General features: G+C 41.6%; 1 protein-coding gene across 6 annotated transcripts in view; it reads left to right on the forward strand.

Annotated features, from left to right (window-relative positions):
- The first annotated feature begins 1753 nt into the window (after nt 1-1753).
- Nucleotides 1754-20578, forward strand: part of PSEN1 (presenilin 1) — a 67140-nt gene continuing 48315 nt past the window's right edge. The window contains exons 1-4 of one of the 6 annotated variants that reach the window (XM_027552345.1): nt 1754-1904; nt 8751-8806; nt 9387-9468; nt 9562-9701. In XM_027552345.1, the coding sequence (XP_027408146.1) occupies nt 9615-9701 (87 nt within the window). In that variant the 5' untranslated portion in view covers nt 1754-1904; nt 8751-8806; nt 9387-9468; nt 9562-9614. Of the gene's footprint in view, nt 1905-2169; nt 2195-8750; nt 8807-9386; nt 9469-9561; nt 9702-20578 lie in introns of those variants that run through there. The other 5 variants (XM_027552344.1, XM_027552347.1, XM_027552349.1 and 2 more) reach the window with 5 other exon arrangements.

Consider the following 20578-nt stretch of genomic DNA (forward strand, 5'->3'; position numbering starts at 1 on the left):
CTCAGCAGTGGCCACAGGACTGGAAAAGGTCAGTTTTCATTCCAATCCCAAATAAAGGCAATGCCAAAGAATGCTCAAACTACTGCACAATTGCACTCATTTCACACGCTAGTAAAGTAATGCTCAAAATTCTCCAAGCCAGGCTTCAGCAATACGTGAACCGTGAACTTCCAGATGTTCAAGCTGATTTTAGAAAAGGCAGAGGAACCAGAAATCAAATTGCCAACACCTGCTGGATCATGGAAAAAGCAAGAGAGTTCCAGAAAAACATCTATTTCTGCTTTATTGACTATGCCAAAGCCTTTGTGTGGATCACAATAAACCGGAAAATTCTGAAAGAGATGGGAATACCAGAGCACCTGACCTGCCTCTTGAGAAACCTGTATGCAGGTCAGGAAGCAACAGTTAGAACTGGACATGGAACAACCGACTGGTTCCAAATAGGAAAAGGAGTACATCAAGGCTGTATATTGTCACCCTGCTTATTTAACTTCTATGCAGAGTACATCATGAGAAACGCTGGGCTGGAAGAAGCACAAGCTGGAATCAAGATTGCCAGGAGGAATATCAATAACCTCAGATATGCAGATGATACCACCCTTATGGCAGAAAGTGAAGAGGAACTAAAAAGCCTCTTGATGAAAGTGAAAGAGGAGAGTGAAAAAGTTGGCTTAAAGCTCAACATTCAGAAAACTAAGATCATGGCATCTGGTCCCATCACTTCATGGCAAATAGATGGGGAAACAGTGGAAACAGTGTCAGACTTTATTTTTCTGGGCTCCAAAATCACTGCAGATGGTGACTGCAGCCATGAAATTAAAAGACACTCCTTGGAAGGAAAGTTATGACCAACCTAGATAGCATATTCAAAAGCAGAGATATTACTTTGCCAACAAAGGTCTGTCTAGTCAAGGCTATGGTTTTTCCAGTGGTCATGTATGGATGTGAGAGTTGGACTGTGAAGAAAGCTGAGCGCCGAAGAATTGATGCTTTTGAACTGTGGTTTTGGGGAAGACTCTTGAGAGTCCCTTGGACTGCAAGGAGATCCAACCAGTCCATTCTAAAGGAGATCAGTCCTGGGTGTTCATTGGAAGGACTGATACTGAGGCTGAAACTCCAATACTTTGGCTACCTCATGCAAAGAGTTGACTCATTGGAAAAGATCCTGATGCTGGGAGGGATTGGGGGCAGGAGGAGATGGGGACGACAGAGGATGAGATGGCTGGATGGCATCACCAACTCGATGGACATGAGTTTGAGTGAACTCCGGGAGTTGGTGATGGACAGGGAGGCCTATTCATGAGGTCGCAAAGAGTCGGACACGACTGAGCAACTGAACTGAACTGGAGGGCACAGGGATTTACAATTTATCTTTTCCTTTTGATTGTGGTGCCGCTGATTTGCATTGAGAAACGCTATGCAAATAGGTCCTGTAGAGAAATGAAAGAAACCTTAGATTTAACGTACTATCACTTGTAGGCCGGGAGAAGCACACACTAGGTCTAGTTTACGTAGCAATCTTGATCCTCAGCTCAGGAGCAGCTCTAATCTGATAACCCCCGCCCCGCGCTGGCGCCCACGGGGACGGGGGTTGGTGAGCCTGGGGCGGGGTCAGAAGCCGGACTGGAGCGCCAGGTCCCCCGCCTCAATCGCCACCACCGGAAGCTCCACCCCTCCCCCTGGGACCCGCCTCTCCGCCGCTGGGGCCCCTCTAAGGCCACGCCCCTCGGCGGGCGGGTCACCAACGACGCCCGGGCCGGAAGTGACGGCACCGGTGAAGCCTTTTGGGTGGGACCTGGGTCATCAGCTCCAAAGGCCGCGATTTCACATCGGAAACAAAATAGCGGATGCTCGGGAAGGAACCTCGGCTGCTAGAGGCCGGTGGTGGTGGCGGTGAGGAAAGGGTAGGTTCCCGAAGGGGAGTTGGGGGTGACAGGAACGCGCCTCACATCCGGTGCCAGTACGGGCGGCTGCGGGCAGGGCCGGGCCCTTTGTCGCCATCCGGGCCACGGAGCCGGTGTCCTCGAGGATGAGGCGCGGGGCGCGGTCGGGCGGGGACCGAGGAACCTCATGTGGGGACCCAGGAGGGGCGGCCCGTTTCTCGGGCGCCGTGCGCGGCGCGCAGTCCGGTTGAAGAGAGTCCCCCTCAGCCTTGGTTTGGAAGTGCTGGTTTCCCGAAGACAGCTGGGCGCAGGTGCTTTGGCCAGGGATTGACCGTCTTGCCTGGAGTTGGAGCGAGAGAAAAGAGGAAGCGCCTTGCGCTGGGTCTTGTTGAGCAACTGGTGAAACTCCACGCCTCGTCCCCTGAGTGTGTCCTTGTCCAGGGGAAGCGAGTGGCACTCGGCTAATTTCCTTCTGTCTCAGTTCGAGGCGGAAAACACCGGGGTCTGATGCTTTTGCTTTAATTTGGACTGTCGCGAGGCTTATATGTCCAGTGCTTTGCCCGTATTTTAGATACTTGGCTTTTTGATCCCGCAGATTCCTTTCACATAAGTGTCTGCTTCTCTGGTAGAAAAGTCAACTTAATGATTTTACAAGGGTTGTTTGCCTGCTTTGGACAAGAGGATAAAGCGTTCAAGGTTTACTATGGGAGATAAGAATGGCAGGCAAATCACTATATGGCAGAGCACGTTGTAAAAGTCATAAATATTCTCTCAAGTTTGAGGCAGGTGGAGATTACATCTGGTTAAAGGCATCTTGTTACTTGAGTTATTTTGCACCATGGAAAGTTTTCACCCTCGGAGTTGAATTGAGGAGGGCATTATATCAGAGGGTGTATTACGAAGAGCGGCACTCTGGATTCGAAGCGTCCGGTACCCAGTGTGCACTTTAAATCACTCTTATGAAGGAGGATAAAAACAGGAACGAGATTGGGAGCCGATTGCATTTGGCTGATTCAGTCACCTGCCAAAGCCAGTTTCAATTCTTTTACTCATTTACAGAGTTCTGCCAACGTAAACCCCCTCCCACCTCCATTTATTAACAAGCCCTTAACAATGAAAAAGAAGCTTATTTATTGAATGCATGGATTTCCTCCCTCCTCTCTCCAGAGAAAAGTAGATGATAGAAGCGCTATCTAACATCTGTTTTTACATTCGTCGGCTCATCTTCCTTGGGTAAATAGTTATCACAACTCTGGGCATAACTTTCCTCGGAGTGGATACGGTGTGGTGCTGAATTTTAAGTTAGTGGCTGCCTCTGGTCCTAGACTGCTGCGTGAATTTCCATTTGGGAGAACTGGAGGATTGGAGTTGGTCTCTGAGAATCATTCCAGCAGGAAAGAGAAAGTTTGTCTGTCAGCAAGGCTTTTGTGGTCCCCTTCCCCTCCCTCACAAAGGGATCCAGGTTCCCTCTGCTTCTGCTCTCCCACTGCTTTACCTCAGATTTCAGGGAGAGACTTGTTTCTTTTGGATGTATTCTGAAAAATTAATAGTGCCTCTCCTTTGTGTGATCAATTCCAGGCAGATTTGGAAGGTGTTTTGAGCTTTGCTCTTAATAAGTTTTGTGACAAGAACTTTGCCTTAGGTACGTAAGGTCTAGAATGAGTGAGAGATTTGAGGTGACTTTTGCATGAACCGGGTGGGATATAATGAAAATTTGGCCTTTGGTGGTGACAGAGACTTAGAAAGGAGGAAAACTATGAAAAGGATATGACTGGCCAATTGGGAAGCAAGGAGTAAAAGATGAAGTTGACTAGGAGGCTTTGTTTAGAAAATGGGGGAAACACTCACAGGAATAAGAAAGCTAGGAGCAAAAGAGCGTCTGGAAGAGGAGAAATCGGTTTGAAAGTATCACTTTTCACGTGCCAGTAGTTGAAATATCCGTGGACAGGCCTGGAGATGTAAGCATAAGTAGCCTTACCAGTTGATTTTGAAACAGTGGAGGAGAAGCCTGAGAAAAGGAGGGGGACAAGGAGGCCCAGGCAGAGCCTAGGAACACTTATAATGAGAGGGTGGAAGAGGATAAGGAGCCAGCTGAGGGGAATGAGTGGTGGGAGGAGAATCTCCCCGATGCAGTGTCACTAAACTGAGGAAGGGAGGGAAGCTTCAGGAAGGAAAAGGTTGTCAGGGATTTTCAATATTAAGCCTGTTTGTCGGAGAAAGAGCTGAAGCTTTAGAATAGCACTGTCCAATAGAAACATCACTTGAGAGCTACAAAGGTCAGTTTTAAGTTTTCTGATGAGCAAATTTTTTAAAGATAGAAATAGGTGAAGTTAATTTGAATAATGTATTTTATATAACTCAGTACAGCTAAATAATTTTATTTCAACATGTTATTAATGTAAAAACATTCTTCTCTGTCTTCCCCTCTAGATAGTAAGCACCTTAAGTGACCAGAAGCATCATCGGATGCACTAGCACCCCTCGTACCTACAGTGTGTGGTTGTGTAGAAGAATCCCAACAAGTGTTTGTTGATTAAAGGGTATTCGTGTTTGGCTATGCCTTGTACAGTTCCTTAAGGTGATCTAAGCGAACAAGAGAATGCATTGCTGAGAATAGTCAATGATTTACAAATTAACTGTGAATAGTCCTTTTCTTTGTTAAAGATTAGTTATGTTCTTCCATTTCCACAACAGATTTTCCACAATGACTCATTGTAATTACATCTTCCATGTAGAGTTACTGAAATGAAATTTGAGAGGAAAAGAATCTCTTTAACTATATAAGTAATAATACAGGACCATGGTCCCATATCCACAGTTCTCAAGTCCAAAAGCTCCTAAATCATTTGACGGCAAACTCTAACCTGAACCTCTTTATGTAATTTAGGACTTCTTATATATTTCACTACATATTTATTAGTGTGTTTGATTTTGTGGCTCTATCTAATACCCTGGGGGAGCATTATAAATCATGGCATTTGCCTCCTGTTGCAGTGCGGGAGACCTGGGTTCGATCCCTGGATTGGGAAGATCCCCTGGAGAAGGGAAAGGCTACCCACTCCAGTATTTTGGCCTGGAGAATTCCATGGACTGTATAGTCCATGGGGTCGCAGAGTCAGACACTTCTGAGCGACTTTCACTTTGAACTTTACAAAATCCAAAAAATATATAAATTCTAAACCTGTTTAGTCCTAAGGGTTTCAGATAAAAGATTTTACGTTTATGTCGTCGTTCATTTTTTATTGCACCTTCTGAGCCCACATAACCATTATTATTTAAAGACAACCATGATAACTCTACATAGTAGACCTCCCCCAAACTCAGTGCCTTAAAGCGTTAGCTCTCACTCTTCTTAAAGGTGACAGCTAGGGCAGTTCTGCTTTGCCCTTCTTGTTCTGGGGCAGTGGCTACCCAAATAAGTTCTTGAGGGGACAGCAGAAGTACAGGAAGGCAGGGCCCCCTGCACAAGCACAGTTTTAACTATTTGTGCTGCATCTGTCAAGATCCCATGACCAAAAGAAGTTGTTGTGTTGAGCCCAAAGGCATGGAGTGGGTAGTAGACTGCACTCACCTTGAGGCCAAAGCAACTCACAGAACCAAGCTCAGCATCCTTTCTTGGGCATGTTGGGGGAGGGAGTGAATATATGCTAAAAAATAATCTAATCTACCACAAATGGTTCACAGTAGAGTAGGAAGGAAGGAAGCAGGGGGGAAGAATCACCAAATTGGATATGTCACTGTGTTTGCTCTTTTTAGGGCCTGTCACCTTCACGAAGCCTCTTGTGGGACTGTGGAGATTGTTTGCTCCCTAATCTCTTAAAATTGAGAGTCTTTCTAGGCTGTATTCCTGATGTTTTAGATTAATTTTAAATTATTAATTTTAGTTTGTTACCTTGGGATGTAGTGAGAGACAGAAAGATACTTTTCTGTTGGTATGTCCCTAAATGAATTTTTAATAAGCTTCTTTTTGGGATTTCAAGCACTGGTCCTGTGATACTTTTTAAAGTGCTGATGGATAGAAGGTTTTCTGGTTAGATAGATTTTTCTGTTCAGCACATCAAAACTTCAAGATTATCTGTATTCTCCTGGGGCTTTTAGTCTTTGTGTATAATAGAAATTACAGCTGCCCATCAGAAAAGGATTTCTTTTTCCTTTTATCTGATTGAGCAAGTGTTTTGAGAAAAAGGAAATGAATAGCAGTGAATTCAAGTGTTGTGCTTTATCAGCCTCAGAAAATCTTTAGCAGATGGCCAGAGAGAAAACACCAAAATCTACTTACATCCCACTCCCTCTGCAATTCAGGTCATGTGAAAGATCCTCACTTCCCAACAACTGTCTTTTCTTGTTCTCAGGGCACTGTTCGTAATGTTCTAAGGTCCAGTAGTGTCTTTTTGCCACGCTGCTGGGACAGTGGGTCATTGGCCTTCTCCATGCAGTCATCAATTGTTTTCAGCTGTTACTGGCCCTGAATCAAATCTAGCTTTGCCTGCCCCTTCGTACCAACAATGTTTGATTGTTCTCCAGGCCTGACTGGAGACCTTGCTAGCCCTGTTGCCTACCTCCATTTCCTGCTGCTGCTGCTGCTGCTGCTAAGTCGCTTCAGTCGTGTCCGACTCTGTGTGACCCCATAGACGGCAGCCCACCAGGCTCCGCCGTCCCTGGGATTCTCCAGGCAAGAACACTGGAGTGGGTTGCCATTTCCTCCTCCAATGCATGAAAGTGAAAAGGGAAAGAGAAGTCGCTCATTTGTGTCCGACTCTTAGCTACCCCATGGACTGCAGCCCACCAGGCTCCTCTGTCCATGGGATTTTCCAGGCAAGAGTACTGGAGTGGGGTGCCATTGCCTTCTCCCCTCCACTTCCTACTGAACTCCATATACCTGGTAGTTCTTCTGGGAAGGGTCACCCTGCAGCACTGTGATCTTTAATGCATCGGTGGAGGCATGAGCTTTCTTCAGGTGAACTGGCAAAGGACCTGGGCCGGTTGGGTGTCAGAATATTTGGTTTCTGGAATTGCTGTTACTTGCCCTGTAATTGTACACCAGCAGATTCTTTCACCTTTCCTTAGCCTTAGTGTTTTACATGTAAATACAGATGTGTCTTAAATACAGTTGTCCTTTGGTGGGGGGCGGGGATGGAGGACAAGTGCTTTCAGGACTCCCACCAAGCCCCACCCCGTGGCTAACAGAATCCTTGGATGCTGAAGTCCTTTATATAAAATGGCATAATATTTGCATATAATCTATACACATCCTCCTGTATACTTTAAATTATCTCTAGATTACTTATAATACCTAATATGAATGAAGACACCTTTTCCAGTTCTGTGGCTACTGCTGGGTTTTCCAAATTTGCTGGCATATTGACTGCAGCACTTTCACAGCATCATCTTTTAGGATTTTAAATAGCTCACCTGGAGTTCCATCACCTCCACTAGCTTTGTTCATAGTAGTGCTTCCTATGGCCCACTTCGCTTCACACTCCAGGATGTCTGGCTCTTGGTGAGTGACCACATCATCGTGGTTTTCTGGATCATTAAGACCTTTCTTGTATAATGTTTCTGTGTATTCTTGCCATCTCTTCTTAATCTCTTCTGCTTCTGTTAGGTCTTTTCTGTCCTTTATCATGCCTATCCCTGCATGAAATGTTCCTTTGATATCTCCAGTTTTCTTGAAGAGATCTCTAGTCTTTGCTGTTGTACTGTTTTCCTCTTATTTATTTGTCTTGTTTGTTTAAGAAGGCCGCCTTATCTCTTCTTGCTATTCTCCAGAACTCTGCATTCAGTTGGGTGTATCTTTTTCTTTCTTATTTGCCTTTTGCTTCTCAATTAGTCAACTTTTAAAAATCTAGAAGCATAGGTCAGAACATTTGCTTTCAATACTTTGAGAATATAACTATTCTGCTGGAATCCACCTCCCTTTTGGGTAAGCTAGTATACATGTTGTCAAACCCTAAATATAGGTATACACCTTCAAAAATCTATTTGACTTTTTAAATAGAAGTATATAGGAATGTGCACAGATCATAGGTGTAGAGCTCAGAGAATTTTCAGATTGACACCTCTGTGTAACTAGCACCCAGATCAAGAAACAAAACATTACCATTAACTCCAGAAGCTTCCTGTGTACCCCCTTCTGGTGATCAGTTCCCCTAAAAGTAGCCATTGAGTCTGCTGTTAAGTTTAATTCATTTTATTTTTTAAATAATTTTATTTATTCATTTTCTTTTTATTTATTTTTTCTTTTTTTCATTTTCTTTTTAAAACAAATTAATATTATATATTTTAAACAGAACTGTCTCACTATATAATTACATCTTTTTAAGTTAATATTAATTTGCAATCTTTTGATCTCACTCCAGCTTACTATGGGCACATAGTAAATTGGAGGGGAGGCGAAAAGTGGGCACAGTATTTAAAAGCATGTAGGATAGGGACTTCCCTGGTGGTCCCGTGGTTAAGTAGTTGTGCCTTCACTGCAGGCGGCATGGTCATGGTTTTGATCCCTAGTGGGAGTATTAAGACTCCAATGCCTCATGGCATGGCCCCCCAAAAATACATGGGATAGAAAGGAAAGCATACCTTGATTATGAATTTGTCATGATTTAAATGATCTAAATATAGGTGATAAGGGTTAATTGAAAGTCAATACCTTTACTAGAGGAAAAAGTTGTTTTATGTGGTTTTTTATGAAAAAAATCATTAGAATAAGAAAGAATAATATTTAGAGGATAGAAGATCCTGAAATGAAACGACATTGACAACGTGCTTTCATTTAAGTATGTACATGGTAATGTTTTAGACACTTTAAATGAATTAGAGTATTGCTTAGGTATGCAAACCATTTTTTTTTCTTCTGTATTTCTGAAGACTTTCAATGAAAAAGCAAAGTTGAAGTCCTAAGGAATTGGCCGATGGACATTCAGGTACCTAGACAGGCACATGGGAGGGTGAGGTCTGGGAGATGGAGTAATGTGTGTGAGCAAGGCTGTGCGAGGAGGCAGAGGAGGAGCTGGGGGTCAGGAGTCTGTGGTTTTGGTCTTGGTCTGCCCAGTTGAATGCTTTTAAGCAACTCACTGAACTTGGGTCCCGTTCTGTTTTTGTAAAATAAATATATTATCTAGTTCTTCTGCCTTGGAACATTGTGGTAAAGGAAAAAATGAGATGATAAAAAGAAATTAAAAACACAAAACATAATTTTATGGTGATATAAATTAAGGTGGATTGCAAAAGGAACATTGACAAGAACATTCTTTAAGATCATTTAGCACCCTTTGCTCTACATCTGAAATCATTAGATATGATAGTGATTGAAAATAATTGGTCTCTCAAGTAGATCTACTCATTACCAAGAAGTAACTTGAGCTGACAAAAGTTTGTCAACTGAAGGTCTTGGCATAGTAATGCATTTCCGGTTTACAAATTAGTCTTGTAAGTGTTTAATTGGTGTGAATGGATTTACTAGAACTTAACCAACTCTTGGTAACCCAGTAAAATCTGTTCCAGACCTAATCCAGGAGCCAGCAAGTGACAGCAGCCTGTGAGGTCCTTAGAAAGCGTGGCCTGGAGGAAAACACATGAAAGAAAGGTTTGTTTTTGCAAAAAGTCATTTGTGAAAGTGTTTCAGAATAACAGAATAATTGTAATGCACAAAAGATTGTTTTCCTTTTCCCTTTTTCAGAATCCCAAGAGGCTCTGTTTTCTGTGGAAAAGTGTATCTATACAGTTGCTCCAATGACAGAGTTACCTGCACCCTTGTCCTACTTCCAGAATGCACAGATGTCCGAGGACAACCACCTGAGCAATACTGTACGTAGCCAGGTACAGTGTCAACCTCTGCAACTACCCTTTCAGACGGTGGATTCATTGACCACCCTCCCTCACCTCTAGGAGAAGCACAGGACCGAGCAGGCTTTGTCAGCTTTACCAGATTTACATATTTGCGGAACTTCAAGTACGGGAAAGCACTGTCCCATTTGGTGCAGGGGACGCAAGGCTGCGTGAGTCTTGGTTGTTGATACAGTTCCTCCCTGGCTCAGACATCACCTCCCTTTCTGATGCCTTCTCCAACTTCCCCAGCTGTTTATTACTCTACCTAGCTTGCTCTTACTCTTCTGTGGGCTGAGTACATTTTATTTGCTTTTAGTTTTTCAGTGCCTGGCCAGCCTGGTTCTTGACGGTGCTCAGTAAGTGCTCCTTGACAGAATGATGAACACAGGGCTGAGTGTAGCAGTCCTGGGAGAGGTCAAAGGAGAGAAGAAGGAGAGGGATGTAATTTGTGCATGGAACACAGAGATTCGGCGGCTCCACACGCAGACCAGAGCTGCCTGTTCCTCTGCTAGCTAATCATTACATGTTGAAGGCAGAGTCCACAGATGGCCTATGAGACGGCTGGGGCAGCAGTATTATTTTTAGAGGTGGAGCCAGAATGGGGAAAAACACAAGGCCAACTGTAAGCCGTACAGGCTGCAGGGGGTGGGGAGCAGGGCCCAACTTTCCTCTGTGTGAACCAGAGGGCAGAGCCAGTGGTGGAAGGAAAGAGGTTCTGGATTAGGAAAGAGGAATTTCCTCATAAACACTGTATGTCTGAAAGAGCATGGACTGTCTCATGGGCTAGTGTGTGCATGTCACTAAAAGCAGCCACAGAGGCTGGAGGACTATCAGCCAGATCTGCAGAGGGTTAGTTCATGGACTGAGCGGTGAACTATAGCACTGGGTGGCCAGAGATTGAGAATTCAGTTAAGGGTCAAAATGTGGGAGGAAGGCTTCCCAAAGTAAACCTCCATGGATGCTTAAGATTTGAGTAGAGCCAACTGGGAAGTCATGACTGATAGAAGAAGTAACAATAGTGGATGAAGAGTTGTCCTCAGTATAAATCGACAGGGAGGCTCTCTCTGGGGATATCAGAAGCAGATCACACTGTATTGTTAGAGCATTTTAAACAAGTGAAATCAATTTAAAATGAATATCGAGGGAAGCCCGAAAGAGAACACCTGAGGGGTTGATGGCGTGGAAGAGGGACTGTTGCCCCTCGTGTCTGGGTGGATGGTTAATAAGGAGTGTTCTGACAACACACTTGCTCCACTTCTGTGTGTCAGCAGCTTGACTTTCTCCTTTTTGCTGTTCCCTAGGAATGGCCTTTTGAAAAAGTTAGACTGGGCTAGATTAGAAGGTTCTTGGGGTACAGCTGTGTAAGTTTGGATGCTGCAGACTTTGTACTCATTTTCAAACTGTTAGAGAAGAGAGAAGAAAAGTGGGAATTGCAGACTTGGGTCTTCTTCCTTAACCAGAGGTGCTCCTGTTTTATCTGTTTATATGGATCTTCCATGGATCCCTTTGAACAAAAGATTCCAAACTAACCAGTTAAAGGTCACTCGTCTGCCCTCAGGAGCCGAAACCAGCCTACTGAATGTCTTCAGTGTGCTGGACTCATACTTGGTGCTCTCACAAACATCATGCAGCTTTAGGGCCTGGCATTTTAGGGACGTTTATCATAAGTGAGCAAGTTTTCCTTCTATCTTCCCCTCCTTTGAATAGCTGCTCTATTAAAGTACTTATCTATATGACTCTAGAGTACACAAACACACAATTTTACACTAGATATTACAGAAGGAAAAGAAAATTCATTTACAAATATTTTTGAAGCTGAAAGAGAATGAATAACTTGCTTACAGACTAGGTAAGTAGGTGAATTATCCTTTCCTTTTAAAAATGAAAATCATTGTATGTTTTTCAATTAAAAATAGTCTTTAAAGGGACTTCCCTGGTGGTCTACTGATTAGGACTAGGCACTTCCAATGCAATGGGTGTGGGTTTGATCCATGGTTGGAGAACTAGGATCCGTGAGCTGCATGGCATGGCCCCCAAAAAAAATGTTTAAAAGAAATATTCAGCAGGCCTGAATATGAAAATAAACTTTTGTATATCTTATAAAGACAGACTGAAGTAAACTATATTAGAAATTTCTGTGTAGTCCAGCTAGTGTTCAGCTGTTCCATTTATTGTTTTAATGTCCATACCATAAAAGCCCAACAAGGAAAAGATGAGTGATTTTGGTGATTTTCCCCTTTGTTTTTTCCACATGTTCAATAATACAGTAATCTCATAATTTAAAAAGAAAAGTATTTTTAAAGAGGAAAATTTTTGGATGTGAAGGAAGGTCGCAAGAGGAGAAAATGCTAGGTGGGGAATATCTGTATAAAGGAGCAAAAGCCTTCAAGGTGCCCATGATGACTGACTTAACCACGAACAGTAGTGGGGAAATTAGAGCAACTGATGTCAAAGAAACCAGAAAAGCATGATAGCCTGAGGTCTTGGTCATTGGAATTTATATTCTGTCCTTGCCACTGATAAAAGCTTCAATTGTGTTTGTCAGTTTCCATTTAAAAGACTGAAATGTTTACCATGCTTTATAAAAAGGTTTCGTAAAAATACTGAGTTTTTGGACTTAAACTTTAAGCAAGCTTTCATATTCTAGAAAACTAGCCCATATAAAACATCTTAATTCCTGCTCGTAACAAATGAGAGGAGTTAAATTGTTTTCACCTTTTCAGTTTTTAGAATACTTTACTTTTTTATGCTTGTTAGCCCTACTAGGTTATAAAATCTCTAAAGGCAGAACCTTATTCATGTTTCTGAGCTGACTTTCGAATTTAATCACCAAGTGTCTCTAAACCAGTTCAGTACAAATCTCCCTGCCAAGGAACAAAGAGGTTTTGGGGTTTTTTCTCACATTAGCAAGAGAAATTTTAAAATTTTGTTTCTGCAAATAAAAATCCAAAGTGAGTCTTAGTTGCATAAGGACTTTATCTTTTGTGTGAGAGGGTGCCCTGCGTGCCCTGTTCTCTGGACCCACTCCTTGGCCATCACATCACTGCTCTTGACACCATGTCATTATCTACACTGCTGTCACCATGTGGGGCAGAGCTCCAGTTTTTATGTAGAACAGCTGTCAAATGGTAGTTTGGCATGTCACGAGAACCAAGTGGAGAATCCATTTTATTTATTTCTGTCTCAAGAATGCGTGTCCTGCTTCAACCAAAAATGTTAACTGCTTTCCATTAGTTTAGCCACCACCTCCACTGGAAGCTAGAGTGGACCTCATGTTTCTGCTGTTGGTTGGCCATGTCTAGAGGGACTGGAGACTGGAAGGTAGACTGACTAAATAATTCAAGTGTTTTTGACGAAGGGCGAAGCTTGTAAGCTGTTAAATAACTGAAGTTCTTTGTTTTCTGTTTAATTTTGGCTGCACTGGGTCTTCGTTAGCTGAGCACTTCCCTAGTTGTGGTGAGCACGGGGCTACTCTCTAGTTGTGATGTTCAGGCTTCTCATTGCAGTGGCTTCTCTTGTTTTGGAGCTAGGTGCGAGGGTTTCAGTAGTTGTGGCACACAGGCTCAGCCCCATGGCATGTAGAATCTTCCTGGACCAAGTTGGTAAGTGGATTCTTAACCACTGAACTGCCTGTTAATTTGTAAAGTTTTATTTTCTGGTGCAAAATTTTGATGGGTAGAATTCATGTTTTGATTTGACGTAGACTTACATCCCTTATCGTGGATTAGCTGAGGCCTTTTTGCTTTTCTGAGATACAAAGAAGTGATTTTTTTTAAAGTAAGTCTAAAATTCATTTATAGTTAATTAAGCCTTTTAAAATATATTACAGCAGTGATTTTCAAATTGGAGTCCCCTGGAAGAATTGTTAAAACAAATTCTCTGGCCCGAAACCCAGAATTCCTGATTTTGTAGGTCTGGTATAGGGCCAGAGAATTTGCATTTCTGACTACTTCCCAGATCCCACCAATGCTTCTGGTCCAGCGACCATAATTTGAGAGTCACTATATTTGAATAACGATTTAAAGGGAAGGTGACCTTAGAGAAAAACAGTTAGATTTATAAATTGAATATTCAATATTTTAATTCTCATTAGTTTATTCTGACCCAAATTTTTTAGTCCTTAAGGCAGTTAATTGTCAACAGCCTTTTTGATTTAGAATAGAAGGATAAAAAAATCAGTTATTTGCCAACTAAAAAAGAATCCTTAAAGTAGAAATTCATTGAAAGGTCAATAATAATTCTCTGTGTAAAGCAATTGCTGAGGAATACATGCAGATTGTTACCTTCAGCTCTGCTAAATTTACAACATTAAAATGTGTCTGGTCTTTATAAACAAGGTCATTTGCAGTATCTTTTCTGAATTCAAAAGACTAAATTCAGAGAACTTTATTAAGTTATTAGCAAATCATAAGCTGGTAGAACTAACCCTCTCATTTTCTAGATGATGGTGGGTCACTTTTTTAAAGTGTGAGAAATCTTACGAAATTAAACAGAATGCAGACATGGAAGATGTTTAAAGGTGATTAAGTACTTGGGACCTTGAGGAGGAAAAAATAAGTGAAAGGAGTGATCTAAATTTAAGCTAAATCAGGTTCACAGGCTTAATCAGTCAGCCTTTGGATGATGATGTTATTGTACTGTTTATGGTAATGAATTTGTTTTCCCTCCCATTCATATCAAAATGAAGTAAAGAGAAAAAAGAACTTAAGATCTTGGGGTGACCTCCAGAGAAACATGCTTGTTTTTGCATGAGAGTAAAATCAGAGGTCTTTGGCACAGATCTTAATAGTTTGTTTAAAAAAAAAAAAAAAGCTCTAGGTTCAAGCCACACACAACAGCACCATAAATGTGTAATATTATCTCTCACTAGTTATGTCAACTGTTCAGGAAAATGACAGCCTTCCTTGATGATGGAGTACTGGTTAAAGCTCTAACTCTGGGCAATCTCAAAGCTTGGGCAGGTGCTGGATAGAATTCTGCATGCTGTTGGAAACATTGCGTATGATTAATAAATATTTTCAAGTTTTCCACTTCACTTGCCAGTTCTTCAGTTCAGCTACTCTTCTCATTTTTTCTGCAGTGCAAGCTTAGGAGCCTCACATTTCTAATTGTGGAAATTCAAACAACATCTAGGGCTTCCCTGACAGCTCAGCTAGTAAAGAATCTGCCTGCAGTGCAGGAGAACCCCGGTTTGATTCCTGGGTTGGGAAGAGCCGCTGGAGAAGGGATAGGCCACCCACTCCAGTATTCTTGGGCTTCCCTTGTGATTCAGCTGGTAAAGAATCCGCCTGCAATGTGGGAGACCTGGGTTCGATCCCTGGGTTGGGAAGATCCCCTGCAGAAGGGAAAGGCTATGCACTCCAGTATTCTGGCCTGGAGAATTCCATGGACTGTATAGTCCACAGGGTCGCAAAGAGTCAGACACGACTGAGTGACTTTCACTTTCAACAGACAACTTTCAAACAATATCTATAAAGTCTTATTGGTACTTGAGAAGGGGCTACTCTCTAGTTGCAGTGCTCGGATTCCTCACTGTGGGGCCTCTCTTGTTGCAGAACACAGGCTCTAGGTGCATGGACTTCAGTAGTTGCAGCATGTGGCCTCAGTAATTGTGGTGTGCGGCCCCACAGCATGCAGACTGCAGTAGTTCTGGCTCATGGGCTTAGTTGCTCTGCGTCTATGTGGGATCTTCCCAGATTGGGGATCGAACCCAAGTCTCCTGCACTGGCAAGTGAATTCTTATCCACTGCACTACCAAGGAAGCCCTTTAATTTAATTGGAGGATAATTGCTTTACAATGTTGTATTGGTTTCTGCCATACAACAACATGATTCAGCCATAAGTATATGTACATCCCCTCCCTCTTGAACCTCCCTCCCATGATACTTTTTCTTATAAATAAATATGTATTTTAAGTAAATAATGTGAAGATTATAAATATATCAACGTAATGGAATACAGTGTTAATTTTTAGGCCTTTGACTTGGTATATGGGAATGTATACATGAAATAATATTTGATGAAAAAAGTAAGATTAAATTTTCCTTATTAAATAATCTAAGTTCATATTCAGCAATACAGAATAATAAACTTCAGTATGGCAAAAACTGCCATGAACAAAGTCTAAAAACAAACTGGGCAAAGGCTTATATACCTAGTGACAGATATATCTTAATATATAAAGAATCCTTATGAAGTTAAAAGGGACGTAACTCAGAAACAAATTACTAAAAGGTATGAGCAGAAAAATATCTACTTTTACTTTATTGACTACACCAAAGCCTTTGACTGTGTGGATCACAATTTTTGGAAATTCTTAAAGAGATGGGAATACCAGACCACCTGATCTGCTTCCTGAGAAATGTGTATGCAGGTCAGAAGCAACACTTAGAACTGGACATGGAATAATAGACTGGATCCAAAACGGGAAAGGAGTATGTCAGGGCTGTATATTGTCACCCTGCTTATTTAACTTATATGCAGAGTTCAATTCAGTTCAGTCTCTGAGTCGTGTCCGACTCTTTGTGACCCCATGAATCACAGCACACCAGGCCTCCCTGTCCATCACCAACTCCCGGAGTTCACCCAAACTCATGTGCATTGGGTCAGTGATGCCATCCAGCCATCTCATCCTCTGTCGTCCCCTTCTCCTCCTGCCCCCATCCCTCCCAGCATTAAGGTCTTAAGTACATTATGAGAAATGCTGGACTGGATGAATCACAAGCTGGAATCAAGATTCCTGGGAGTAATATCAATAACTTCAGATATGCAGATGACACCATCTTTATGGCAGAAAGCGAAGAACTAAAGAGCCTCTTGATGAAAGTGAAAGAGGAGAGTGAAAAAGTTGGCTTAAAACTCAACATTCAGAAAACGAAGATCCGGACCCATCACGTCATGGCAAACAGATACGGAAACAGTGAGAGCCTCTATTTTGGGGGGCTCCAAAATCGCAGCAGATGGTGATTGCAGCCATGAAATTAAAAGATGCTTACTCCTTGGAAGAAAAGCTATGACCAACCTAGACAGCGTATTAAAAAGCAAAGACATTACTTTGTCAGCAAAGGTCCGTCTAGTCAAAGCTATGGTTTTTCCAGTAGTCATGTGAGAGTTGGACTATAAAGAAAGCCGAGCACTGAAGAATTGATGCTTTTGAACTGTGGTGTTGGAGAAGACTCTTGAGAGTCCCTTGGACTGCAAGGAGATCCAACCAGTCCATCCTAAAGGAGATCAGTCCTGAATATTCATTGGAAGGACTGATCCTGACACTCCAATACTTTGACCACCTGATGCGAAGAGCTGACTCATTGGAAAAGACCCTGATGCTGGGAAAGATTGAAGGCAGGAGGAGAAGGGGATGATAGAGGATGAGATGGATGGCATCACCAACTCGATGGACATGAGTTTGAGTAGGCTCCAGGAGTTGGTGAAGAACAAGGAAGCCTGGCGTGCTGCAGTCCATAAGGTCACAAAGAGTTGGACACAACTGAGCGACTGAACTGAACTGATGAGCAGTATACATGTATGAAGGAGGAAAAAGAAATATAAATGGTAATAAATATATGAAAAGACTAGTTGATCAACCTTACTAGTAATCAGAGACATAGAAATTAAAACCTTTGTCTTTTGCCTTTCAGTGAGCAAGGCTTGATTCTTACTGCTACTGAAGATATGGGGAAATAGGCACTCTTCATTTGATGTTCATAGGAGTTAAAAGGTTGTCTTTATTTGGAAGCAGGATGTCAAAGAGTCTGCTACATACACATGCCTTTTGGAGATTATCTGGCAATTAACTCTAAAAATGCATACACTAGACTTCCCTGGCACTCCAGTGGTTAAGACTCCGAGCTTCCACTGCAGGGACATGGATTTCATCCCGGGTAGGGGAAATTCCACATGTCTCAAGGTACGGCCAAATAAATAAATAAATAAATAAATGCATGTACCTTTTGACCAAGTATGACCACTTCTTGAAACTTATCCTATAAAAACATTTCCATAAAAGTACCAGGAAATATAGATGAGAATATTCTTTGAAATATTACTTATAACTGAGAATTTTGAGATCAACATTATAAGGTAATGGAGAATAGTAGGATCTTTTGACTGAACTGTCTGAAGTAGAATCTCAGCTCTGGAACCTCTTAGTTGTGGGATCTTTGGCAAACTATTTGATCTGCCTAAGCATCGGTTTCTTTATCTGTTAAATGAAGTTTAGAATATTAACTCAGTTTTATATGGATTAAATAGATGACTCACCTGAGCTGCTTAGCAGAATGTCTCACGCATTCATAGTCAATAAATCTTAGCAATTATTATCATAGTTATTACTGTGCTGCTACTGTAATGTTATTTTTTAATTATTTCTTTTTGCTTCTATAATATGTACGTTGAGGTATATTGGCAAAGCAGATTGCAGAGCATGGCTATAAAAGTATCTGAAAGCATGTCAGATTGCTCACCGTGTTCATGCTGTGAAGCAGAGATTCGGGAGGATGCTGAGTTTCTGTTTATAAACACAAGTTGATAACATTTTTTAAAACTTCTAAAAATGTTTATAAACTCTTATTTATGGTATTTCTTTTAACTACAGAAATAAAACTAAAAGCCAAGGACAGGCAGGGAAGAAACAAGGTTTTTGTTTTTTTTTTTAAAAACCCAAATGGGCAAGCATGCTCTATTAAAAAATACCTCCCCTCTCCACCCCAAACGCACTCAAAAATACCTCCATAATCTTTGCTGCCCAAGAACTACTCTCCCTGCCTGAGGGTCCACATGTATTCAGTGGTTGGACTTGTACATGTTCTGAAGTGAGAGAAGGGGAAAGAATTAAAATGAAGCCTCTGATTTCACAGCGTAGGAGCTTTGGGGAATGTGGCTTCATAGGAACTCACTTCCCACATGCTGGCCACTTCCCATAGGACCCCGCCCTCCCTGAAACTTACAACATTTGTGTAGTGAGTAATCTGCTTTTGCCACTGAAATGAAACCATTTATAATGGCTACAACACTGGTTTTTCTGAACCTTAAAAATAGTCTCAAAGGGCAAAACTGAAGGCAGTAAAATGATCCTTGGTTGCCAGAGCATAGCGGGAAGGGAGGGATAAATAGGCAGAGGGTTTTGGGGACAGTGAAACTCTTCCGTATGGTATTATGGTAGATGCGTGTATCGCACATTTTTCAAAACCCAGAGACTATACAATACCAAGAGTGAACCCTAAAGTAAACTATGGATTTTAGGTGATAATGTGCCAATGAAGATTGGTTGATTGTGAAAATATACCACTTCGGTGTAGGATGTTGGTGGGGAAGGTTGTGGGGGCAAGGGGTATTATGGGAGTTCTCGGTACTCTGCTCAGTTTTGTTCTGAACTTAAAACTGCTCTAAAAACTAAAGTTTTTTGTTTTCTTTTTAATTAATAAACGAGGACTTCCCTGTTGGTCCAATGTCTAAGACTCCAAACTCCCAATGCAGGGGGCCCGGGTTCAATTCTTCGTTGGGGAGCTAGATCCCACATGCTGCAAGTCTGACCTGGCACAGCCAAATAATAAAGAATTTTTTTTTTTAAAGAAAGAAATGAGTTACCAAGCCACATATACAAAGAGGCCTTTATGTTCTTATGTTTTAGAAATATATATTAACACTAAAACATTTATAAAGGAAATGATAGGTCTGAGTTTTCCTCAAAATAAAACTAGGGGCAAAGTGGGTGGGAATACAAATGGAATAAGATTTAACCTTGAGATGACGTGATTGAAGGTCAGGTGCACATGTGCTTCCCAGGTGACTCAGTGGTAAAGAATCCGCCTGCCAATGCAGGAGAAGAAGGAGGCACATCGAGAAGATGAGTCGGGAAGATCCCCTGGAGGAGGAAGTGGCAACCCACTCCAGTATTCTTGCTTGGAAGGTCCCATGGACAGAGGAGCCTGGTGGGCTTCAGTCCAGGAGGTCGCAGAGAGTTGGACACAACTGAGGGACTGAGCACATATGCAAAGTGCACGTGGGGCTTTATATACACTTTTGACCTATTTACTTATTTACTTTAACTTTTTCCATAATTAAAAAAAATTGGTTTTAATCAGCCTTAAAAATAATGCTAAGTTGTCATTCTAATATTTAGCCAAAATTTTGCATTTTGAAAATCTCTTAGTACTTCTGTCACTTTCTAATATGACAGTTTTCAAAGGACACCTCTTCACCTCTTTGTGAAAAACACTTAACAAAAACAGCTTTATTGAAGAATAATTATCACACAATTAATTGCACATATTTAAAATAAGTATACAATTTGACCAGTTTTGACATACATGTATACCATGGAAACCACCCCTGCAGTCAAGATCATGAATATAACCATCACCTGTAAGTTTCCTCTTCCTTGTAATCTCTCCCTCCTATCCCTCCCCAACTGCTGTCTATCAGGCAACCACTTACTAACTTTTGTCACTGTATTCTAGTTTTCATTTCCTAGAATTTTATATAAATGAAATCATACTGTACATAACTTTTGTAAGGCTTCTTTCATTCAGCATAATTATTTCGAGATTCATCAGTGGTATAGCATGTATCAATAGTTCATTTTTATTGCTGTGTTGCATTCCATTATATGGATATACCACAGGTATTTTTTTTAATCCATTCACTTGTTTATGGATGTTTGCATTGTTTCTGGTTTTGGGTTATTACAAATAAAGCTGTTGTGGACATTTATGTACAAATCTTTGATTGGACATATTGCTTTCATTTATTTTGAGTAAATGCCTAAGAGTAGAATGTGATCCAGTGTAGAAAGTAGATATTTAACTTCTTAAGGTACTGTCAAACAGTTTTCCAAATTGATTGTGTAACCGCACTGCACTGGTGCAGTA

This window comes from Bos indicus x Bos taurus, chromosome 10 (genome assembly GCF_003369695.1).
Source record: "Bos indicus x Bos taurus breed Angus x Brahman F1 hybrid chromosome 10, Bos_hybrid_MaternalHap_v2.0, whole genome shotgun sequence".
In the NCBI taxonomy this organism is placed as follows: Eukaryota; Metazoa; Chordata; class Mammalia; order Artiodactyla; family Bovidae; genus Bos; species Bos indicus x Bos taurus.